Here is a 25,988-nt window from a genome sequence, read left to right on the forward strand (position 1 = left end):
AAAAAAAAAAAAGAAAGAAGAAGAAACATGATACATTTATTTAAAGATTAACATCTACAGAAGGAAAGAATTGGTTATGAGAAACATATTGCTGCTTTTGGTCTTTTTATGGGATTTGTTGACAGCCAGCCTCATCCTTCAGCTATGATGTACAGTTATGTTTTATATCAGATAAAACTCTGCACTTTGCACAAATATTTTTAGTTTTAGTCAGCAATTTGCATAAAACCAATTATTTGGACAACAGGGCCAGTTCTTTTATAAAACGTTAACACTACGTGATCATATCGCAGCAGCCTGATTCCACCTAAATATGATAAACAGTGACATTAAACTATCCTCCATTCAAACCCTCATGACCTCTTGCGTGACCTTTTCAATCTTGTCATACTTCTTTACTCTTTCCACTCAACTCGCTGTGGCTTTACAGGAAAGGAAAAATAGCAACTGGATCATTTGTAATGTTCTGTTGCTGTTCCCTTCGGTTTTTAATAGCTCCGCGACATATAGAAATTAAGAGTTGAACACTTTTAAAAAAGCGGATAAAGTCTTTTCATCTGGGGCAGGCATATTTCACACAAATTATCTTCTTTGCACGTTCAGAATGTCAGAGTGAGAGCTAGCGTGATTGGTTTGCTCGGAGCACACGCTCTTCATGCCAACTGAAGGATGATGGGTAATCCACCTCGTCCCATTCACTTGTGCTTGGTGGTGGTGGGAAAGAAGAAACTTGGCTGTTAATAACTCCTTTGTGTTCATATGTGGCATGTATGTGTTAAATTCATTAAACGCGTGGTTGTTGCAGTCTCTGATCCCTCACCATGTACCATGACCGTATTTTACAGCATGTCTATGTGCCTTTTGAGTCGGTGGGTTTTTTTTGTGTGTGTGTGTGTGTGTGTGTGTGTGGATTCCATGTTTATTCAGAGACATGTGCCGGTCATGTGTGTTAATGTGAAGTGTGACGTATGGCATTTGTGGGTGTAACGATGGTATTTAGAGGACACCGTTACAAGTTTCCTTCCACGATAAATTTGTGCTGCAACTTAGCCACTAAAACCAGAACATTGTGTATATGCTACATGGTTATTTTTGCTACATGAGTAACTCAGATTAAGGTTAGTGTTCTCCTTTGTACCTTTTTGTGTTTTTCCCGTTTTAACCTGCTGGTCTCGGTCTTCAAGTGTCACTGCTCCTCTTCAACTGTTGGACTCTGCGTAGCACGCTGGATTCATGATTGAAATGAAAAGAGGAGGGAGGCTTCACAGATGTAAATTTCTCTCCAGGGCAGGCTTTTCCTGTTATTCGTAGCCTCCTCCACTCCTGTCCCTGTGGTTGGCTTCGCTTGTTCGTCTCATTACCCGGGGCGCGTGGCACTCCTTCGCTCGCTGGCGGCCTGGCTTTCTTCTCCATTAATTGGGTTTCGTTACATTAAGCCCCCTGGCCAAGGGGCCATCCTGCCAATAAAACATTCCATTTTTAGCACTCCACTTGAAGCTGCTGGGGTTCAACCCGCTCTGCGAATGGTAATTGGTTATTTATTTAAGCTTCCTCAGGTTGGTCTCCACTCGTTTTGGTAAAGAGGGAGGGGAGGAGTGAGGTACAGCACCTTTTCTTTCCTTTGCTGTAAATGGGAGACTATGGCAGAATGTTTGCTCACTTTTGTTGGGAAAAGGTTGGACAACTTGCAAACAAACACACATGAGAGTGAACACCTGGTCTGAGGGCGACTGAAGGATTTCAGCAATGGGCGCACCCTCGCTTCATACTCAAACTTTCAGCATTTACACAGGCTTTCTGTCTGTAATGTCTTCTTTATGAGCCACATTGTTAGAGGAAACAGTAGCCAAGGACCGTGTTCAAACAATCACAGGAGGGTGTGTTCAGTGATTCACTGTGATTTTAAAAGGATTTCCTTGGGTGGGAATCATGTCATTTTATTGGAAATATATGGAAAATTATTGATGATCCTATTTGTTTCTCATCTTTTTTCTTTCTTATTGACGTTAATATCCTGGGCCGATATATTTTTCGGTGCATCCATTTCCTCCAGAGTGCAGAAAATCCCCTGAGTAGGTGAGGTGGGTTTTTGAGGTGAGAAGGGCATCTTTGTGAAAAGATTTAGCAGCATGGGAATCCATAGCCACCACCACTTTAGCTGCCATCTCCCCAGCTGTTTGTGAAACATCTCACATGGTTTCTACACACTTGATTGTAGCTGCAGGCGCAAAGAGTCCTCATTGCATATAAATTACAGAAGTGGGAAGTGATTATTATAAAATTCCCGCTTTCCCTTTTTTCCACTCCACTCTGCAGAAGTGGTATAATTGAGTGGAGTACAAAAGCCGTGCTGTGAGGGGAGAGAGGGAGAGAGATGCTATAAAGGCAATATTGCAGGGATAGTTATTCCATATACCACATAGACACACACTCAAACACACACACTCGTGCTTAGCAACCACGGCAGGATGTTGGTAGAACCTGACAGAATACAAGCTCAGAGACACCGGCGTGCCAGTCAGAAAAATCCTCCCTCAGAAAAAAAAACAAAAAAGAAACAAAAACGAAACGTCCCATTTCCCTTCCCCACCCCCAATTTCAGACAGCACGCCAAGTCACTGGCTCCCCATGCTCAAACACACTGGAGTGTCTCCTCCATGGAGGGCTCCCTGCCAGCTCCAGTTCCGCACAATGAATTTCTCTTAAAACCACATCTGAGGGGTTCTTTAAAAGGGCCGGCCAAGCCTGGATATGAAATTCCAAATGGAACGTTTTCTTTTCAATCCTTGCCGCCTCTCCTCTTTCGCTCTCCCTGAAAAATATGAATAGAAAGATCCTAAGCCTATTATTTCTCCTATATAATAAAAGGGACCTCCAATATGGCTGCCCTTCATCGCAACACCACCACTGCTGCTGACGGCTTTTAGAGTCAGGATGGAGGATGAGAGGGGACTGAATCGCTGCGACGTAGCGTGACCCTCACGGTTGTGGTCAGTTGAGTGTCTCTCACTACTTCCTCCAGGAAATTGGTAAAAGGGTGTCGTACTTTTTTTGTCTGTTAACGTGCCAAGAGCTGAGAAGTGGGCGCAGTGAGCCAACAAGTCTCCACCTGGAAATATTAAAATGGTGGCTCCTATGACGGCTGTTGGCTCATAATCCTTGAGACACAAGAGACTCAAAAACATGTAGTTACTTTACCCTGATACAGTTTTCACAGTCGTATTTCTATCTTGAGAGATACGAAGATGTATGAAGCTTAAATTACAATTCATTGCTGTTCTCTTCCTCCTTAGGTAAACCATGGTTAGTTAGGGCATGCAGTTTGTGTAAATGTGCACCCAAACAGCCATAAATTCTGTATTGGTCACAGGGGCCTGCAGGTTTTTCCCCAGTGGATTTTGCCACAATGGAGGCAGTTTATTAAGAAGTTGAGAAAAATAGGATTTGACAGCTGTAACTGGGAAAAGCACAAAAGAGGGCTTCTCCTCTATGGTAGAAGCCTATGGCTTTCTGATGTGCTAAGGAGTCTATCACCTTTTATTTTTTGCCATATCAAAGTTTATATGTGTGTGTGAACACGTATGAGAGACTAACTTTTGTTTTCACTCGCTTTTTCTTTCCTTTCCCTTTGCTACAAGTTAGAGAAGACTTCCAGCTAAAATGATAATCCCCTAGGTTCTTATCTCATTCCCAAAGGATAACAAATGGGAGTGGAGAGGCGTAAAATAATATGGGCGAGAATGCTATCATTTAGCCTCTGGTGTAGGTATGTCCGAGCCACCCCAGTCCTGGTTAACCCTCCTTCAGGGTGAGCAGCCCTCCCTTCTGTAGGATGAGGGCTGACACTCCCACACCCGCAGATTATCCCGTCACCTTTGACTCTAGTTAGCAGGGGTCAAAGGACCCAACTCACCTGGACTAGTGTGAAAAGCTGCTGCATCAATGGCTTAATTAGTTTTCAGGCAGGATTTGCCTTGTCTGTTTTTTTTCCTGAAACAGACAGTGGTTGCAGACGATACAATGTGGACTGTGCAGATGATGGAGTTTGAGGCTCGTATCAAATATGGAACTGGGGAAAAGAATTGGCCCTGGGAGATGAGATTCTCAGCCTGATTAGGAGCCTGATGTGGATGACGCTTCATGTGGTTGGGGACACTGAGCTCTTTTTGGACACAACACACATACACACGCACACACACACACACACACCACACATACTGCCCTTTGTGTTCCTGGTTAGGAGTTCCCAGAAGGTAGGGAGAGGCGGGGGAGGCATGGGGGGGGGGGGGGTCTTAAGTTGAGAGTGGTGCCAGTCTGCGAGAGGTTCAGGGGAAACTCAGACATTCCAGCCACCCCTGTGTCCAGGACGTTTAGTGCGTGTGTGGATGAGGCGGAGCACCAATCACCGGTTAGCACCACAGGAATGTCACCTTGGCACACACCTCACTAGGACAACGCGGTGAAAGATTAATAAAGAACAGTCCCTTGATTATATCGTCTCTTCAGAATTTTATACTCGTACTAAATTTAGATCGAGCATCTTCAACAACATTATTAATCAGGTGACTGTTCCCGTGGGAGCATCTGATTACCATTTCATGGAGTTTTTCCCTTTGATTTGAAGCTTGTGGGTGCTGCTCGGCGTGTGAGACGTGTCTCACCCAACGGTGAACTGATGTCTCTGTGATTAGCCATGTATCCTGTGGAGGTGATATTTTGACTCCAGCTCAGCTCTGGGCTCAGATTGTAAATAGTAGATTTAGCATGGCTAAGCATTACCATGTGTTCAGTGCTGCTGAAGCATGTAAGCGCTGTTGGCTGGGGGTTGGGGGCTGGAGTTTTTTGGGCCTGGCTCGGTCTATTTTAGTTGTCAGGTCTCTGTGAGTCAGCCGGGGATGGGGGGGCTTGTGGCCAGGCCGCTGTTGACGTGATTACCTCTGCATTAAGTAGCACTGCAGACATCTGTCTCACTTGCGCTCTCTCTCCATAGCCACCCCCCCCCCCACCCCGCCCTCCCTCCTCCCTTTCTCCTCCTCCTCCATCCCTCATTTCTCCTTCCCCCGGCTCTTGCTCTGTAATGAACTCCCCTTATTCACCAGCTAATGACTGCCTTTGATCTCCCGCCTAAGACCTCTGCTCTAACTCTAGCCTGCGAGTCTCTTTTCTCTCCCCTCTCTTTGCTCTGTCGCTCGCTCGCTCCTATTCGCTCCAGCTCTGTTTGCATCTTTCTCTCTTTTGCTGTCTCAAAAATGCTCATGCACCTCTTTGACTTGTTTTTCCTCCTTCCTTGAGGGAACAGGGTTTTCGATCCTGCTGACCAAGGCTAAACAAAGTTTTGAGGTGCAGGGCTCAGGCTACTTAAAGAAAAGAAATTGAAGAAATGTTTAGTAACTTTTTTTTCTTGACCATACTAATAAGCTTCACATATATAAAGAGGCTGTGTGCTGCACAGTAGACCACCCGCAGTGCGTGGTCGTACCAGTCCCCACGTCATGTGACAGGGAGCGCAGCCATATTGCTCACGGAATGATGCAGCTGAAGCTCATGTATAATGTCATCACTCTTTCATGTTGTTCTTAAATCTCCTTGTATTTTCCCCCACAGTCCAACAAAGTTCCCGTGGTGCAGCCGTCCCATGCAGTCCACCCACTCACCCCGCTCATCACGTACAGTGACGAGCACTTCGCTCCGGGATCTCACTCCGGTCATCACCCCCAGGACGGCAACAAACAAGGTAGAAACCAGAACATGACACAACACAGACAGCCTGCACACCAACTATGTGGCAACTGGGTCAAATACTAACAAACATGTTTTTGCTCATTACTCACTGAGAGAGTTTTATTCTGTCTACCTCATTGTGTGAAATTTTTATTTAAGGTAACACGAGGCCAGGGTTTCCTGATGACTGAATAAACACATCTGGTTGAGGAATCACTGACTTTTATGATGACATTGATGAGGAAACTGTATTTAATGTAGATCAGTTCATGTCTGCTCGGTATAGGTGCAGATAGCGATCCATTGTATTGGATCAGTGCATCCCTACAGTTTATTTTAACAAGACAAGAATTTACAGTGGGATATAGTTTTCTCATTCACTCCTCCATCTTGTATTTAGAATCTTTCGGAACAACTTAACTGAAAGTCAGAAAAAAAGGAAAAAATGTGGGACCCTGCTTGTTTCCGTTAGCTCTGGTAATGTTATATCGATAATATAATGTGGGTTGTGCGTTTCTCCCTAGTAGGGCTTTAATAAATTGATTCAGTCAGTATGCTCTGTTAAATTTTATTTGAACTGGCCTTCAGAAGTTTTCCATCCTCCTTAAATAAACAGAGCTAAGCAGGCTTTCAGGTTCAGATTCAGATTTTGTTCAAAATATTGCAGTGAAATCTGAACAGGTTTTTACGTTCCTCTCTGCCAACACTGTCAGGAATCAATAGAGACACACAAACCAAAATGTGTCATCGCAAAGTCATCCCTCCTATCAGCTCTGAGCATGAACTCATTTCAAGCAGCCTGTGGGATGGCGCGCTGAGCTCTGCTGCCCTCTCGCTCTGCACTCTTTGCCTCTCAGTAACGACATCAAGCCTCAGCTCTGACAGCTGCAAAGGAGCTCCTCAGCAATTTGGACGAGCTCCTCGGCCCCGCGCAGCTGGAGACTTTGGCAGCTTCTCACGAATCTGAGCAGACGTGGGCCCTCCACAGTTTTGTCCCGCACCTCTTCTCTTCTGCCGGCTTTCTTCTCCTGCGGCTGCCACTTGAAAAGGAGGAGAGGAATCAGACAGGATGTAGGCGATGATGAGGACGGTGATGAGACTGGGAGGTTCTGAGGGACCGGCTATAAATAACAAAATAGAACTGAGCACACAGCGTAGTGAGATGAAGGGAGTGAGACATGTAAAGAAATCGTGCTCCACATATGTCAGAGGAATCATGCACCAGACACATTTTGTTGAATATTTTTCTAATGGAAGCAGGAAGGAATTGTGTTGACACGGAGAAGAGCAATAAATACACCATGCACACATGCATGCATTAGATTTCAGAAACTCGCTGTCATGTAGTACAATTTATGAAGTAATACTTTCCATTTTACTGTTGATGTTGGTCTTGCCAGTCCACAGAGATCCACTAAGTTTTCTGACAAACACAGAGGAGCAGGCCGGACCCCTGGAGGTCTGTTTCTTACTATATTTGATCTTTGCACTCGCAGCTCAACAGAAATCCATGTCCAAGCGATCCAGTTGCAGAATTAGCTGCAAATGATTTCCCCAGGCATATTCATGTGTGTATACCAGCAGAGCTAAGCTGAAAATGCTTAAAACCAATCCTCTCTTATTCTCTTTCTTGCTGTCCCTCCCTCTCCCTCTTCCTCTCCCTCTCTCTCTTCCTCTCTATCTCTCTCTATCATATCGACCAGTTGATGCTCTGCCTTCCTTAGTGGGCTCAGACTTTGATCTGCTCGTTAATTATGAAAAACAATCATGGATTTTCTCATTATGAGCTCTAATATGCACAGGGCCGCAGTGCAGGATGGAAGGTTGGGCGTTGGGGGTCGGGGTGGGGGTGGTGCTTTCAACGTTTTACATTTAAACCTTTATATCGTATTTTTTTTTTTTTTTTTTTAAATGCATAATATGGGAACGCTGATTTAAATACAGATTATTTCCTGGTTTTATAATGAGAATCATGTTAGTGTTTCTTGTTTTGGGAGGAAATGAAAGTGTGAAGCTCTGTTGGGTGTCGGCAGGAACGTGTGAATGGGGCGGGGGGGTAATTAGGCACCTCGGGGGTGTGAGTGACAAGGTTAACGCGCTGGGGCTCTCTTCTCCTCCCTTGCCGCCTCACCCCTTGCCTCCTTCTCTTCTGCCCTCAGGAGGGCCCTGAGGAGTGTTCAGTGGTGGATTAGTGGGCAGGGGGTAGTGCTGCGCGCTATGAATCCAGCGCTGCAACATTGGCTTTGGAGATATAAACCCCCCACTCGCCCTGCCTCTCAGAGGAGGGAGGCCCCTTCAGACCACAGCCTGGAGAGAGAAAGGAGGAAGAGAAAAGATAGAGGCAGGGAGAAAAGGCTGGCTCCAGTAGGGATTAGAAGATGGTGCTAATCTGGAGGCATTTGCCCTCTTTTCTTTGTGTGTGTGTGTGTGTGTGTGTTTGAGCACACGTGTAGACACATTCCTCTCGTCTGTGCGTGAACAGCATTTCCAGATATCTACAGACTTTCACTCATAGTATTACTTCCTTTCTTCTGCTCTAAAATGAAAAACAAATGGTGCTGCAGATATAGGTTTAGTTACATTTTAGTTTCTCCTGCAGCCCCGTTCTCGTTAAGTCTTCTTACAAAAAGAGACCCCTCGACCTTGAAACACAGTAGGAGCAGGCGAGCTGGAGATGGAGCAGCTTAGTCCTGAAGATCCAGCAGTAGTTAGTCCAAGTCAATCCGGTGTCTACAGGGACAGCTGCAGCCTCTGCCACAAAAGACGAAGCTTCAATTAACCAGCTTAAAGACGCTGAAGCACACTGAGAGAATCTGGCTAAAGTCGAGAAAATATGATCCTTTTTTGGATCAGGAGGCATGTTCGTGTGCACTGTCCTCGACTATGAGCTGGGATTGGAAAGGTGGGATTGAGTAATTGGTTTTTTAACTAAATGGTTGTTTGCTCAAAAAGTTTAACTTACTGGCTTGTTGGGGAATTTTAAACCACCACTAACCAGTCTTTTGGAGTTTGCTCAGATGTGGAAAAATCTCGTAATTAAACCTTATGATTTATTTATTTTAGTCAAACTGCAGGCCAAGAGTGAACGCTCAGAAACTGCACCAATCCAGCCTAGTACTAAAACTCAGAGTATCTACCAACACGAGCTGATACTGTTTGAAAAAAGTCAAACTTCTCACACACAGCAGTGTTAAATGTCTTATCACAAGCAGCTGCACAAGAGTCTCACTGGAATAAAATGATACAACGTTATTTAATTTAAAAAAGTTCTGAGTTAAATCAGAAAATGTCTGACCAAAGAATATTTAACCAAGACTTGATAAAGAAACTTTTTATGTTTGACAGGTTTTGAACTCAGCACTAAGGGCCACATTTTGTTTGGTACTGTTGTTGACTTATATCTGCATTCTTCATATCTAACAGCTGTGTACTACTGTTGTCTTTTCAGGAATGCCGAGGCATCACCCCGGACCAGACATGACCAACTTCTACTCCCTATCCCCTGGAGGAGTGGGGCAGATCACGCCACCGCTGGGATGGTGAGTCACACACAGACAAAAGCAAAAACATGCACAGTTGATTCATGTAAACAGGGAGCAATTACGACCCTGTCTCTTCGCATCAGATGCACACACTGACACTGTACGAGCTTTGTGTGCTGAATGGAGGAAAGCTGGCCTGCAGCAGCAGCAGCAGCAGCAGCAGCAGCCGCTGCCGCCTTCACAGGGAGGTCTGCCTCTGGCTGTTCCTGCTGCACTGCTGCGGCTACAGCCACACCGCTCCTCTTTGTGCCCAGCACATGTCAAACACATCACCACATACGTGCCCCTGCATAACCATATGGCTGCTTAACCCCCATCAAAGGTTTCTGGAAGCACTTCTCTCTCTGAGCCTCACTTCATGTTTGTGAAGAACTTTTTTTTTTTAGTATCCTTTACCTCTTCTTTTTTTTCTTTCTGCCTTTTTTGATTGCATCCTTGTCACTTCCATTTCCTGTGTCTTTTTTTTCCCTTCTTTTCCCAACATATCTTGCCTTCTTTCTTCTTCTTCCTCACCATCTCCTCCTCTGTCAGTGTGATGTTTGTGAAGACAGAGCTTCAGGCACAGACTGAGTGAAGCCAGATGTAAGGTGCAGGATCAGGCGACGGTTGAACACCTCCTTACACTTCCTTAAATCTGAATACCTACAATATATCAGCCCATCTCTAATCTTTCCACAAACATAAAACATTTTCTCAGGGACTTCCCCGCTTTTCTTTGTGGGGAACCTAATTTTGATTTTGGAGCCTTGGTCTGTAGTTATTTTATATAACAAACATTTGTAGAAAACAACAACCAGCTGATTGAAACAACATGATGAAGTGAGTGCTGAAACAAAAAGAACGAAATGGACAATTGAGATGCAGACTTCTTGTACCCACTGATGATCTGATGACAAGATACAATTAGGATGTGATGAGGGATGAAGAGCACATCAAAAGATTCCCTCATGTATAGAAGAGCTCAACTCATGAAAACATGAAGTTCCTGAACTTATTAGTTGCTATGAAGTCCTTGGATCTTTGGATACACAATAGCACAGAGTGCAAAAAAATCCTAAATTATCATATAAACCAGTGACTTCCAACCTTTTTTAAAACTGTGATCCCTTCAAATGAAGTTTGTGACCCGTCATCACTGGTACCATGTCTGTAAGTTGTGAACAGTTCATCCTAAGTCATTTTTACAGGCCTGGAACTGTAACTTTACACTTTATTTCAGAAGAAAGAAGCAATGATCTTTCTCGTTCCCTGTCACAACCCACTAAATTCATCTTGTTTAGCTTGTGACCTCCAGGTTGGGAATTACTGATCTAATCGGTCAACATTTGGATTTCTGCAATGTTTCAGGATGTTTATGGTAATTTTCATTTGGTCTTGTTTACTGTGTCCAGCATAACATTATTATAATTATTATTGACTGCTGTCTGTAAGCCAGACTGCTCCTCGGGGACATTAAAGCTTTGCTCCACTGCTCTACTCTAATATTTCAAGAATATGTTGATGAAATCAGCGGTAAAAAAATCTCTTTGCTCTCACAAGAACTACAGTCAAGGACCCTGTTCTCCCTGGTCCTTTTTCCACATTTAGAGGATCCTTTCCATGCTGTCCTCTTTGTTCCTCTCTGGTTAATTAAAATGCATGTTCTGTGCTGTTATTATAGGTTCTCACACCACATGGTGCCCGGTCCCCCAGGTCCCCATGCCACAGGGATTCCCCACCCGGCCATCGTCAACCCACAGGTCAAACACGAGCCGCCGCATGAAACGGACATCATGCACATGTGAGTCCAGCAAAACACAGAATAAATGCCTTCATCACACACTCACACTTTTTTGTTTTTAAAAGCTGGAGCCCCCCCCGCACCCCCTTCATCTCTCACCCCTCTCCACTCTCTCAGCAGTTTTCTGAGATGACATACTTCCAGGTATTTGTGCACTCCACCACTACAGTAGGCCATCGCTGAACAAACCCTCTGTCAGAGCCTTGTTCTCATTCCCCTGATGTGAGCAGATAAGCAGCAAGGGCCCGTGCTCCACTGATAACAGGCCTATGCTTCATTTGGCCTCAGGGATCACAACACACTTAGCTAGCAACAGATACAGGTCCTAGATTAGTGCTTGGATGAACTGAATTCACATCCCCAGTGCGCGCGGTGGGAAGTGCTGTGAGCGCCCTGAAGTGGTTATCACTGATATTTCCATTATTCATGGCCGTCCTCGTACCAAGACTGTACAAGTATCAAAAAGGTTGTTAGAAAGTGAGTCTGGAGTCTTTGAGTGTGTGAGTTTGAGCATTTGGTTTTAAGCGATTGGCAATGTGCTGTGGACAAAAGGGGTTTGGTTGCCATTACTGGTGAAGTAATCTCTCCGCATGAAGGGCTGCAACTGTACAACTGCACATGATTAAAGAGGCAGGGGCCCATGGCGTGGCAACCCCTCTCACGCTGCCCCACCATTGGCTGAGAGCAACCAGACCCTCACTGCTTTTGTCGCCATTGCGGCACCGCAATTTCCCTCTTCTGTTGCTTTGCTCTTTTATATCTCTCATTTTCTAGTTATTTTGTTTCTTCCTCTTCTTTACCTCCATCCTTTTTTTTGTGTTTTTTTTTCTCCTTCAGGAAACCCCAGCACGAACAGAGAAAGGAGCAGGAGCCCAAAAGACCGCACATCAAGAAGCCGCTAAACGCCTTCATGCTCTACATGAAAGAGATGCGTGCGAATGTGGTCGCAGAGTGCACGCTGAAGGAGAGCGCTGCCATCAATCAGATCCTGGGACGGAGGGTAGGTCACACAGTTGATGTGCTGTGATACAACGGTCTCATTCTCCGTCTCGCTCTAATTTGTTTTTGTTGATTGGGTTAAATCAGCAGTTGAAGCCGTGTCTCTCTAGAGGGTGCATGGACTGACTTTCCAGCCCCAATTAGTATTAAAAAAGCACAAAGGTTCCTCTTTCTATTAACATACAGTCTTTTATGAACCAGTTGTGATTATTGTCATAATGATTGCCCCAGCCAATTACTTCCTTCTCAGCAGCAGAGATACAAACTGCCTATCTAACTGACATTTAATCAAATTGGCCTTAATAAAATATGCCTGGATAATGGCACGGTTGGAAATGACAAAATTTGTTCCTTTTGAGGATTGGGAAAAGAGTGGAACCACAGAGCCATGTTAAAAGCCTTAACGAATAGGCCTAGCGGTTGAGGCAGCCAGCCACAGCAAAGCCTAGTTTGTGGCCTGCATAGGGTAATTGCTCGCTGACATAGTTTGAATAAAAAGCGCTGCTAAATTGGAACCAGTGTTTTGATATGAAATCAAAGTTTTTTCCCTTCTCTTCTCTCCCTCTCTGACTCTGGTGCATGTTAATCTCTTCATCATGTTTCCCCTTCTTCTTTGTCTCTCTTTTATCCCTTTTTTTTTTTCCCTACACCAAACGTTTGGAAGTTGAAAAGGATATTTTTTCTCTTTACCAAAACACCAGCACACTTCTCTATGCAGGGAACATGCGAGTGCATGCCAGTAATTGACTGTATGCTATTTTTTCCCCCTAATCTCCTTTGTACTGAAACAGTGGCATGCTTTATCTCGGGAAGAGCAAGCTAAGTATTATGAGTTAGCCCGCAAGGAACGGCAGCTCCACATGCAGCTCTACCCAGGCTGGTCCGCTCGAGACAATTATGTAAGTATCAACAGAACAGATTGGCAGAGGTGCGCCTGTGTGTGTGTTTGTTGATTTACGTTGTTTGTTTATGTCAGTGTTGCATGACTTGTTCTATAAATGCCACAAAATCATCACTCACGCACACACACACACACACACACACATGCTAATTCACACTAGTCTCCATGCTAATACGGTCCATTTGTGGACCCTTTGTTTCAGCCTAATGTGTAATTCATAGCACTGTGATTCACTGTTACATTACCATCCACAGTAAAATGGATTGTAGTATCATGGACATTATTATTGCCACAGTGAGTGAAAATTGCCTGGTAATGGTTATGCTAGTCTTTGATGTTCCATATCAGTGCGGAGCTTCGGATGTAAAAAGCAACTGTTAGCCTGAGCTGTGGAGGCTGGATCGCACATACAGCAGTCAGCAGCAGCAACCTTTGCTCCTCCAGCTGCCCATTTTGTTTGTGAATGTGGGAGGCTCAGCTGGATTTAAGATTCAGTCTGTTTCTGGGTGTATATCGCTGTGTGTGTGTGTGTTTTGTGCATGTGGTTGGAAGTTGTCACAATCTGTCTCCAAGTATGTGGTGTGTATGAATTTGTGAGAGAGAGAGCACCAGCCTTTATTAAAAGTGTGGCTCCGGCACTCACATTCACTCCACCACCAAAGTGCTTTGTGGTGTTTATCTGCCTCCCCTCGGACACCGGCAGCATCCCTCCTCCTTCTGCCTCCACCGCTCTGCTGCCAAAATGCCTCGCTGAGGGGGAAGACAGTTTCACAGCTCTGCTCCCAGTGAAGAACAGCACAGTTAAAGATACACAACATCAGCTAGTGACAGTTAGCCCGCTTCCCGTTTAATTTCCAGCTTTGTTAGTACAAACACATTTGACGGGTAGGGGGAAAAAAAAAAGAGGAAGAGGAATGGCTTTCTGCTTTGCATCCTGGAAAGATAAAGGGAAATGATGCATTTAACGCAAAAACATTTCTTACAAAATGAAATTTGTATCCCTGTGAGCGCTATTCTGTGACCCCTCCCACAAACAAAATCTCCAGCTGTATACAGGCAACACATCATGCCTGGAAACACCCAAAATAGGTAAGGCACTGGCATTGAGAGCGTGTAGCATTCATAGTTTTGCTGTGTACCCCCTCTCTCATCCTTTCTCTCACCCACTCTCACTTAGTCTCTCTTCTTCCCTGTCTGCCGCAGCAGTAGAAGGCAGATTAGCTCATGAATAAGTGGATTAGCAGACTTTGCAGCAGGAAACCAAAGTGCTGCTCATATTTGACTAGAACGACTCTACGCTGCTATCTATACCTATAGTCTCCCCCCTGGGGATTTAGCATAAGCTATAAATCCTTACACACTCCCACCACCTCGCTGGAAAAAGAGTGGCGCTCTTCACAGCCATTGAGCCAGACTAGCCTAATTACAGTGAGCATTTTTAATTGCACTTCATGTTAATGTTTGTCATTAGAGGGACTTGAAAGCGAGTGGAAATCACTACACAGACTGGTCCCAACAGGAGAACTAGCCACCAGTGGTCGGTTGGGTTGGTCACAACTCCAAAAAAAGGCCTAAAAATTATGGAAAGGAATTCATTTTAAAACCAGCTGAGAGCAGGCGGGAGCACACTCACATCAAATCTCGGACCCCTGGTTGATCCATCCCTCTCAGCATGGCAGTTTTTGGCGGCAGAGTCCGGAGTCCGGGGGATGCTGGTTGGATGCCCAGCAGGGGATGAGTGAACATGGCAGTCAGCAGCAGGATATCAGAGTGGTCTAGTGAGCGTGAGTGCTGGAGCCACACTTTATGCGTTCCTCTGTATATTTTTTAGGGAAAGAAGAAGAAGCGGAAGAGGGAGAAGATGCAGGAATCGGCCACAGGTAAGCAACAGTCCCTCCACTTCTTCCCTGTTTTTTTTTTCTTGTCTGTTGCATCTTGAGGTTGTGAGTTACACCATTTCCCCACAGAACACACATCAGCTTTTACTGTTTATTGCTGCATTTTTACAAACATGCTCTGTAAAGCTGTAAACCAACTAATCTCCCAGTAGACATGGGCGAGTAGAGGTATACACTAACCAGACTAATGTCACCTGCTGTCTTTACTCTGGCTTCAGTAGACTGGCTTGATTCTGTGCAGGCGCTCACTCAACTTTTCCTTAGGAGACTTTCTTTGTATACATCCCTCCATTCGTTTGTCCCCTGCCTCTCTCTCATCCCTGTCCTCACATATTACACCTACTTTGGGATTAGTCTGTCCATTCTATACGACTACTTACCGATTCTGGGTTGCACTATTTGTTTGCTTGCTGCACCACAGTATGTCTTTCTGCTGACCTTGTTTAGCTGCGCTTTTGAAGCTTCCTCTCAGCACTGCAAGTATAATCCACTGAGAATTACATCTTAAGTAAAATGTCAATTTTTTTCTGGGTCTGTACACTGTGTAGGCCAAATGGACGGTAAAGATCTGTGCCGTCCAGATACCTCCAATTTTTTTAAAAAAAGATGCAATTTTCTGCAGGTACAGGCCAGAGAATGAAAACGGCGTACATCTGAGAAAATGGTAAGACAAACCCCTATCTATCCCCTTCCTGTCTGGTCCAGTTCAGTTTATGTCAAGTCTTTTTAAACCTGCTAAACACTGACTTGAGAGTATGTACTCACAGACTAATCCTAAAAAGGTCCACCCTAACCTCGCCATAGTCATTGTGTCGGTGGTGTTCAGGCCTTGAAGAGGGATTGTGCTTTGTGTGTGGAGTTTGCTCAATGGCCTCAGCACAATAGGCATTGGATTTTCTGCGTGTGTGCGTGTTTGCATGTGTGTGTATGTTGAACTGGTCAATTCGGTGATGTTGTGTTCGGTTGAATGAAAGGTCAGATGTTGTGTCAGTGGTTTATGGCTTATTTTTCCTCCATCATGTGTTAGAAAAAATGTCCAAATAAAAAAGGGCTTTTGAGAACTAATAAATCAGACAGCTCATCCACTCAGTGTTTTCTAAATAAAACATCTGAAAACAGTTTTGCAAGCCCAGAACATTTTTTTTTACTGCTGGTGGAGGCTAAGATGTCAGCTCAGCCCCCATATGGACTACATGTGTTGTCTCTCTCTGCATCTTTGTGAGGCAGAGCAGGACTCAGCAGCTTGTTTGGCAGGAACTTAATGAGATGCTATACCTTAATAAGATTTCATGGTATCTGGGGTTTCAGGGCGTCTATAATGCTTTCATAACAAAGGCACTCCTGTAGTCGTTTTTCTTTTTTTTTGAACATGTTGAGATATATTGATTTATATGACATATCAAACCCTCTCCAAACTGTCACCTGTCTCTTTTTTTTGTTGAAAGGATTAACTTTCCCAATGTGTGGCAAAGGCAAGTCTATTTTCCCTCTTTCAATCTTCCTTACTCTCTCTGGATCTTTTTCCTTTTCCATCTATCTCCTTCCCTCTCCCTCCCAGCGAGTCTGGTAGCATCCTGTTATTCCGCTCCCTTTCGGCAGCAGAAAAAGCCAGGCAGATGTGACAAATCTGGTCTTACGTCAAAATCACCCCAACCAAACAAAGGTTTTCCACTTGATCGATTCCTGACCCAGTGGCTCTCTCTGAACCCAAAATTGGGCTGCTTTTCTTTTCTTTTCTTTCCCTTTTTTTTCTCGCCACAGCCAGTTTTCAAAGCACAGAGAGAGCGAGTGCTAAAAAGCACTTTATCTCTGATCCAATAATTAGCAGTGCCTAGCCGCAGCGGGATGGACACCCTTGCTGATTCTCAGTGACAGCCTTAAACTAATATGCATAATACCAAGGATACTGCCACAACTCCCCAAGCCCTCAATTTATGCAGATCCCAAAGAGCTGGATTGAGGTTAGCTTGGTGTAGACGCCAAAAAACATCTTTAAATGAACTCGTTTGTCTGTTTCTTTTCATCTGCCCCAGCCTCTACCCCATCTGTCTCTCCCCTCACATGAAAAATCTGGAAGGAAATTTGTTAATGAGTTAATTCTGAAGACACAAATTTGAACACCTTTTAGTGCAGAGGTTCAAACACAGTGAACGTTTGCTCCATTAGATTTTATTTTTAGCCCTTGCGCAGTCATAATGAAGAATATTCAGCATAACAAAATGAAATGCTTCAGTCTAGGTAGATTTTATGAAGGGAAAATTGACTTAATACATTTTCATATTAACATATTTTATGGCCTCTGCTGAGTTTTTCTGCCTGTGAGGCAAACCAGGAGTGAAGTCGTGGAGCAGTGTTTTATGGCTCGATGTCGGTTCTCTTTGTTATCTTTAGCATGTCAAACACTGGGCCCGCCGCACAGCTGGTTCTCACCACAGTGGAACAGCACTCTGAGAAGTCATTACTCTGACATTGTGAAATTAGGGTTTCCGTCTCTTCCCCTCGTCGCTCCGTGCCCCAGCCCCTCTCTCTCCTCACACCAACTTCCAACTTTTTTTTTTTTAACTCCTCCTCTCCTCACTGTTCTTTCTTTATTTTGTTTCTCCTTTTCTTGCTTCTTCTCGCACTGTTAGCCCTTTGTCTGACTAAGCCCGCTGATTCACAGCCTGTGAGATAGTTATCTGGCCGAGACACATACGTGCCCCTGAGGCTTTCTTCCGTTTCAACCACTGCACATTTTTTTCACAGGGGGGAGACACTCCTAACAAAGGTGGCTTTTTAATTTTGCCGGTGAGGGCTGAGGAGTTGCGAACACTTGCAAACTGCCATAAAACTGCATGTGAGTCATCGTCAGACTCTCATGAAGGTGCTCTTTTGTTGACATGCAAAATGGGTTCTTTACAAGTCAGTTTACCCAGAGAGGTTGTTCTCATGTGACCCAGGATATCTTGGCTTTTTAATAATGATTCTTAATGATTATTATAGTCTGGTTAGTGCATCAGTGGTCATTTCTAACCACACGTCCTGGTCCAGAAACATGAAAGAAAGTGTTGTTGAAGCAGGAGCTTTGGTGGCTGCTCTCTCTCCCTCCTCTCTCTGCCTCCGTCGTGCCCCGGCTCTGCTCCCTCTGATGTGTGCAGCCAGAAGTCAGCTGTCAAAAGACTTTGATGAGCGAGAGAGGGAGGGAGGAGAGGAGAGGAGAAGAGAGGGAGCGAGTGTGTTAGAGGGAAAGGGAGAGCGAGAAAAAGGGCCAGAAGAAAATCCCTCATTCTCAAGAGTTTTGAATTTACCCAATCTCACTCAACTGCCACTCATCCTTCAGTCTGCATCCTTCATTTCTTCCCCTTTTCTCTCTCTTTATTTGCCGCCTCTCATCCTCTCTCTCTCTCAGATCCTCATCACTCTCTGCACATTTCTCTCTCTTTCACACACATCTGAGCAGCCAGCTACACACTCCAGCTGCAATTAGGCAAGATTCAGCGTCTGCCTCCATTTCCCGAGTCGTTTCAATTTGGCACCGAGCCTCCAGGCCACAGCGGCACAGCCCAGTGCCTCCACACCCCGCCTTATTAGTGACCTGGGATAATTGGGGAGGGAATCCGGATCGCAAAAACTGACTCTGGGTCTCGCTCTGAGCAGCATGCAGGAGATGAGAGGATGTTTTTAAAACTGTACAAAAAAAAAGAAAGAAGAGAAAAAAACTAGTTATGGGGTGGGAGGTGGAGGAGAGAGATTTGTCTTAAATCAGGCCGACACCCCAGCTAATGTTACTGTGTGGAGGATGTAGAATCGGAAATGTTCACCCCCACAGTCCTCCCGTTCTCCCACTCCTCTGACCTCCACAAAGCCTACTCTGTGAGGAAAAATAACCCTCTCAGCACTTAGTATACAGACTTCCAGAGGGTGGCAGTGTGTCAAACTCCATGTAATTTAAGTCTGCATGTGTGGTTGGAGCTTAGAAGTACAAATCTTTTACACTGACGAGTTGTCTTACTCTGGCCTGGCAACCTTATTTGACACTTGAGAGAAAAAATGACACGAGGACAAGGGTATAACCCTCTTAAAGGTCTGTGTTTACATGTGAGAGAATGCAGCTAAAGTGCTGCCATTGTTTAGACTGGGGCCTGAATTCTGTTTTGATTGAGTCATGGGCCTATTGTGTTGTGGTTTGGCCAGCTGCAGTAACAGTATGAGGGTCCAGTCTCTCTGCTTTTTTTGTAATGTCTTCTTCGCTTCCTCCCTTTCTTTCTCTTGTCTGTACCCCCCTCTGCCTCCCCTTCAGCCCTCACCCCTGTGGCTCCTCCAGGCACTGCAGCCCTCTCCAGAGGAGGCAGGCGGAGATATGTGGCCTTATAAAAACGCTCTCCCCTCGTGAGATGCTTATCTCTGAATGAAAGGCCCCCAGGTAACGTGGGGGCACAGGCAGGAAAGAGAACAGTGGGGCTGAAGGAAGCTGCGTTTATTTTTATTTTTCTGTAGTCAGTCTGGCCATTGTTAAAAGGCGGTAAAACCTCAATCCCAGCCCATTTTTTTCCCCATCTTTCACTAATTTTCTGCTTCTTTACTCCCCTCTCTCCTCGCTCCTCCTCTTCCTGCTCCTCTCCTCTGTCCTGACGGTGAATATGAGTGGCGGTGGAGGCCTTTGAAGAGAGACCACAGCAGAGGGAGCAGTCATTGTGCAGGCTCTTTGAATGTGCCGCAACCCTCCCCTCCTCCCCTCTCCCTCCCTCCCTCCCGACATCCCCCAGCCTGCAGCGGCTCAGTCTGAGCTGTGCGGGGGCACACGGCCAGACTTCAGCTGCCCGGGCCCCCAGCGATGCTGCCTCAGATGTGGGCAACGCCTCCCACTACCACCCCCCACCCCCACCCTCCTGTGCTCCCTTAGTCTCACCCACACATGCCTGAGGTTTGGGGTTTTGGTGACTCCCCCTCCCCTTTCCCCTTTTGACCACAACCAGTCCCCACCCTTTCCTTACCCTCCAATATTTAACACAGTCTTTCCTCCTCTTTCTCTTCAGCCTTTTAGTTTCAGCCCCTCCTTGTTAGTTTCTGATAGCCCCTGTGGAAAAGACCCCCCCCCCCCCCCCCACTTTTGATTGGAGGTTAAAAATTTCAAAGCTTTTTTTAAAGCGCCGATTTCTTTTATGTTTGATGTCTCAGAGCCGGAGAAAGTGCTGACAGTGCAGAGTATTCTGTTTGAGACATCGCCTTCTCTTCCAGGTGCTTTTTTTTATTGTCCTACCTCTTTTATTTTTCCCTCGTGTCTTTAAGAGAGGCGCTGCCACAGTTTTATAGAGAGCAGGAGGAGGTGTCACCAAAGCCAGCTCTGTGATCCAGGCCAAGGTTACTGCCAAGACTCGTCACCACAAGCAGACTCTAATCTGAATGTGTGGATATTTCCTTATCAGAGTTTCGTGGTCTGTTAGTTTGACCTCAGTGGATGATGTAACAAAGAGCTGGCACTTTGTTGGATCTCAGGTAGAAATAAAAAGGGGTACTGGTTTCATTAAATTAGGCTGGTTTGGTTGATTTAGTTGGTTCTGATTCTGTTACATTAACCAGTTTTGGTTCTTTTTACTTGTGCAGATTAAACTTCACTGTTTGACTGGTCGGCGGTCAGACATTTTGGCAGTTCATTTGTTGTTTGGGTCATTTACAAGAAAAAAATGTCAAACAGTCAATGGTTTCAACTGCTTTTCTCCTGTTGGTCAAACAAAAGACCCTTTCTTACTTTGGGCTCTGAGTTTTTTATTGTGATACACACTGTAATTTTTTTTTTGTGTGACCATCTTCAGACTAAACAGTCAAACAGTTAATCCAGAAAATAATTGGACTGAATTAATAAAGCAAATCTAGTAATTTGCAGCCCTGACACAATATTTAGTTTGTGAGAATATTTTTGTGCCCTGCCTATTACCTGACAGTTAAAGAATAATTCTGGTTTATTACAACTCAGATGAGATCTGATAACAGGGTGAGATTGCTCAAAAGAAGTCCAGTGGGCTAAGATATATGTACAGTGTGATAGGTAGGTTGTATGTAAACTCTTTTTAGCAGTGCCATCATATTCCCACTTCTTAATTACCTTGGTGAGAACAATCTTGTCATAACAATAACATAAAATGATCAGCTACTATTAAAATAAAACCCTAGTTGTAGTAAAGAGGAATCATCCTTCAAAACTGATCTTTCTTGACTTTCCTCTCTCTATCTCCCATCAGTCTCTCCTTCTCCTCTCTCCTCCCAAATCTCCCATCTTCTCTCTGCCATGGTAAAGTCTGCACTTCACCCTGAGCTGGAGACACCTCTCTGCGCTTGGCTTATTTTTAGAGTAATTTGTCGGCGGTGTTTTCCTTTTTAATGGCACCAAAAGAAACCCCAGAGCTCTGTGTAGGGAGGGAGGGAGGGAGGGAGGGAAGGAGCTGAGGAGGTGGGTGGGTGGGTGGGTTTGGAGGTTAAAGGGGCTATAAGGCGGGCGGGCCCCAGCTGCGGGCGCTTTGATTCGGCCTGGGAGGTGAAAGCGGCGATTGAGACGCGAGGCTGTGCCAGTTATCTTAACCTCCCACACTTCAAAAGCTGGGCGAGAGCTTGTCCGGCTCCTTACCCCTCTCCCTCCCTCCCTCCCTCCATCCCGTAGAGGGAAAGGAATTGGGAGAGAGAGAGAGAGAGAGAGAGAGAGAAGGGGGGGGCTAGACCTTCACTAGCCGTCTGAACAGAGGAGCGTTTCATTTCCTGCAAAAAAGGAAAAAAAAAAAACTCCAGCCGGCATTCCTGAGCACTAATGTAGAGGGAGGAGGAGGAGATGGAGGGGGGGGGGGGGGGGTCAAGTTGCTCCTGAATCCCAGTGTTTGTGTCGGCTGGATCCTGTGAAGCTCTGGCCTGCTGCCCCCTACAACCAACCACCACGCAAGCACACATCCCTGCTGTTACCACCAAGCCTTTTTAGTGAAACACACACTGCACACACACACACACTTCCCCACACACTTCTCGCCCGCAGCCCCTCAGGCCTCTTCCCCAGGCAGGAAGGCCAGAGCTTTTCATGTCTGTGGTGGGGGAAGGAAAAATGCTCCCCAGGAAACAGGGTGCAGTACCGGGCGTGCGGGCCCGGCTTTGAGATCCTGGGATGAAAAGAGGGAGGGCGGCGGAGGTAAATAAAAGCGACAGGGGCTCTCTCTTTCTCTCGGAGCGCTGTGTTCCTTTCAGTTTCTGCTCTGTGCGGCTCGGGGTCAGCTCTCCTCGGGAAAGGTGGCCTCTGTCCTGTTCCCTTTTATCCACATGTGGTAAAGCAGTCTGCAGGATGGTGTGTGTGTGTGTGTGTGTGTGTGTGTGTGTGTGTGTGTGTGTGTGTGTGTGAGAGAGAGAGAGAGAGAGAGTGTTAAGATGCAGCGAGCAGCAGGGCTCAGCTGACTTCTCTCCTACAAAAACACACTCTTGGCTTTGCCACAAGGGAGAGGCAAACTTAATACCGTTTCTTTTCCTTTTTTCGTCTTCACAAAACATCCATCTTTTTAGTCGCAGGAGGCATCCATCCACCTCTGTCTCTGCCTCTCCACTTTGATCACAGATTCTATTTGATGCTGCTCCGGTCTAAAATAACTCTCCTTGGCTTGTCAATAACTGAAGCTAACTCTGTTATGTTAGCTCAGGCCCGGATCACGAGAGGGAAAAGAACAGCAGCAGCTCGACAAACAATTTCCCTGTCAGGGGGGAAAGGGGCCAATTTTTAGAGAGTCCTGTGAAGTGGATTGAGCAGTCAGGTAACATTTTTACACCGCGGCGTCAACCTGCACCTGAACCTCATTGGTTCAGATAATTACCTACTATAGTCCCACGAACCCTGCCAGTTTTAACCAGCTGAGTCGGTGCGGTGATCCTCTTGCGCCAAGAGTATTTCCTCATCTTGTTTTCTCATTGCCCACCTGCAGCGGCGGCCTAAATGTCAACCAGAAGCTACACAATTGGGTGCTCGCCTTGAGAGAGTGAGAGGAGGAGTGAGTCAGTCAGGGGAGGGCAAAGAAGAGCGTAGCATTGCCAGCTGGGTCACGGCAACCCCCATGTTAGACTAGATCAAAGCCAGACCGGCCCACATCCTGTCACTGACCTGTAACCCCTCTGTAGTTCCATCGCTCGGCTCAACACTGCAGCTTTCATTCAATCAGCTGGAACTCTCAGAGCAGAATAACTAATGATTGATTATGGAGATGGTAATGATTGTAATTTGTCCCTCCCTGAAGTGGGGAGGAATACTTGCATGGTGAGACACTTTTGAGTCATTCTGAGTCATCTTGATGTGTCTGGTTCTGGTTAATGTGACGTGAATGTGACCCTGTGTTTTTAGTGTGGGTTGTTGATGTGTTTCCCGTCACTGATGAGGGAAAATTAGCAAATTTTCCTTCATGTGTACAGATGCAGTTACTTCATAGTTTGTGCAGCTGAGTGATCTGTCTTTTCTTTTTGTTCCCATCTTTTGTTTTTTTCTTCTCTTCAGGAGGAAAACGGAACAATTTCTCCACATGCAAAGCGAAGGCAGCAGCTACGGGCCCTCTGCTAGAGATGGAGGCCTGTTAGATTCCATGAAGACCCTTAAATCTCCAAACTGAAGCCTCCAGTTCTCAGAGGACCCCCCCACCCCCACCCCACCCCAACACCTCACATCCCTCACCCCTGTCCTACCACATCTAACCCTACTCCCTTTCTCTTCAATACAGTCACATGCCGCCACCACCACCAAAAACACTTCACTGTTTGACTCTACTCCTTCCTGAAGGCGCCTGCTGTAGAGACACTGAACTGAAGACAATCATGATTAGTAGGAGCACCGTCACCACACCACGTCCTCGCACCGAAAACCCCCAGAAAACATCAATTTGACGTCTGTGTTTTTGTCAGTTTCCTTTAACAAATCAGCTTTACTGCAATCTGAGGCACTGCACTGAAAAACAGCAGCAATTTTGATGTGCGCACAGACTCCTCCCTGCACCGCCCAAACACTCCCAACACCTGTCTCTAAGTTATTGTAAGTTATTTGTCACCTCTGTTCCTTTGTATAGTTTATTAGGCCGACATTCACTCCCTCAAACCCTCCACCCCTTCTTCTTCTTCTTCTTCTCTCTCGCTCTCTCACTGGATTTTTTGAGACCATTTGGGGTTTCGCCCAACTGACCAAACACCTCTTTTTAGACTGCACTAAGGAAGATGGAGGGATCTCATTGTCTAAGAACGTCCTCAAGCCATTTTAGTTTGTTGCTGACCAGTTGGTGCAAAAAAGGATCAACAATTTGATTTGCTTTTCATTTTAGACTGAATTTTATTTTGAATGCTTTTTTGTATCTTGAACCCTTGTTTCAATTTCTCGGTGTATATTTTAGTGATTTGTTTTTTTTTTTTTTAATATTGTTTTTTTATATAGTGGTATATATGAAAATAAGCTTTGGACACAGGAAAGCCATTTTTCTTGTTGAAGCGTCTTGCAGAAAATTGAAACTTAAGGCTTCTTTTGATAACTATTTGTAACAAATAGTGACCTCGAGTCTTGCTCAGATGTAAAATAATGCTCAGTATGTGTACTTTTTAAAACTGTCAGGATATGTCAATTTTCTTGGTATTTTTGCAGGCAACATTAGGACAAAGGCGAGAGTGATAGCTCAGAGGCCTATATTTTATTGTTCTAAAACATGACAAATGAAGCAGATATATATATTTACCCCAGCACTTGGCAGTCTTTCTTTTATTGCAATGGACCTTTGTCTTTTCTCTCTGGTAGCTAATAGTGTGGTCTTTAGCCATGTTGTTTATTCCATGCAAGCATCTCTGTAACATTTTGATTTTAATGCTCTATTTTAGTATTACTTGATGAATTCCTTTTTTTATTATCATATTCTGGGTCACTGTCATCTTGGTGAAGCATTTTGCTTCTCCAGGTGTTCATATCTGAACTGTTCCAACATGTTTTTGTTTTTTTGTTTTTTGTTTTGTTTGTTTTTTTTTAAAGAAAAATAAAAAGGCACCATTGGCTCATGTGATCAGTTGTGTGGTGGAAAGACCAGAGCTGGAAGTGCCAGATGTAACAGACTGTGTGTCATCATTGGAGATTTTCAGTGTCCATAGTCTGCAGTGTTATTGAAACACATTCACCTTCAAAAAGCTTAGAAATATTATTAAAACTCCAAAAACACATAATGCTCAGGGCCACATTTATACTATATTAATGTAACGATAATAAAAAGAGAAGCCTAAAAACCTTTGGAATGATTAACAAGGTGATTTCAGTGTACCAATTGTCAGAAACAGACTTTATAAACCTATATATATATTTAAAAAAAAAAACTTTTCAGGTAACAATTAATCTTTCTGAAGTTTACAGCATTTCTGATGAAAGAGCTGAGATCAAAGGAAAATTTCATTTATAGACAAATGTGGATTGTTCTTCTGGCTGTCCTCATTTCAAGTAAAACAGCGCCACCTTGTGTTCATGCTGGGTTAACAGGACATTTTGGGAAAAAAAACAAACAAAAAACAAGAGGGTCAAGCAAAACTGACAAGTGACTCTTTCTGTGCATTCAAGTAAATTTTATTTACAAAGCCCCAAATTCTGTTTGTCCGAGGATTTAATCTGAGTGACATGATACGGAGTATCGATCCTCAGACTGAATCTGGTTAAATTCACCAAATACACATTTAACATATGGGAAGAGGGAGTTGGGCGGAAAATTTGGCCAATTATCTTGTAGTGTGTATGCTTAAGAGCTTCAGCCATCGTTATATTTACAAGAGGTTAGAATATGTCCTCTGGGCGGCGCTGTTTCCGTCTCCTCGCATGTGGACAAACTGGACGCTACAGTGACCCAATCTCACACGGGCTTTAATGAGACAGGCGGGGCTAGCTGGTTAGCATGCTAACTCCACCAGAAGAAAAGAAGTGATAGAAATAGAAACGAGACGAGTTTACACTGGTGTTTGTTCCCACCTCTGGACACAACTCTGGGTGAGTGGAAGAAATGAAGTTTGGTGCTGAAGTCACAGCGTTTCTTCTAAACTGGTGTATAAACAGCTGTTAATGCTAATGTTAGCTATGTAGCGTTAGCAAAATTGGTTTTGTGCATCTGCAACAGTCGTCACCTCCACTAACAAAGACAGCAGACACCGAG

General features: G+C 44.9%; 1 protein-coding gene across 7 annotated transcripts in view; it reads left to right on the top strand.

Annotated features, from left to right (window-relative positions):
* The window catches only part of lef1 (lymphoid enhancer-binding factor 1), a 41,713-nt gene extending 17,668 nt beyond the window's left edge, over positions 1-24,045 (top strand). For 2 of the 7 annotated variants that reach the window (XM_018684152.2, XM_018684155.2), the window contains exons 4-11: positions 5,605-5,734; positions 9,170-9,260; positions 10,924-11,043; positions 11,881-12,043; positions 12,834-12,941; positions 14,775-14,823; positions 15,464-15,505; positions 23,330-24,045. In XM_018684152.2, coding sequence (XP_018539668.1) covers positions 5,605-5,734; positions 9,170-9,260; positions 10,924-11,043; positions 11,881-12,043; positions 12,834-12,941; positions 14,775-14,823; positions 15,464-15,498 — 696 coding nt within the window. In that variant the 3' untranslated portion in view covers positions 15,499-15,505; positions 23,330-24,045. The remainder of the gene's footprint in view (positions 1-5,604; positions 5,735-9,169; positions 9,261-10,923; positions 11,044-11,880; positions 12,044-12,833; positions 12,942-14,774; positions 14,824-15,463; positions 15,506-23,329) is intronic. The other 5 variants (XM_018684154.2, XM_018684156.2, XM_051070585.1 and 2 more) reach the window with 5 other exon arrangements.
* Positions 24,046-25,988: the final 1,943 nt, after the last annotated feature.

Source organism: Lates calcarifer, linkage group LG5 (genome assembly GCF_001640805.2).
Source record: "Lates calcarifer isolate ASB-BC8 linkage group LG5, TLL_Latcal_v3, whole genome shotgun sequence".
NCBI classification, from domain to species: domain Eukaryota; kingdom Metazoa; phylum Chordata; class Actinopteri; family Centropomidae; genus Lates; species Lates calcarifer.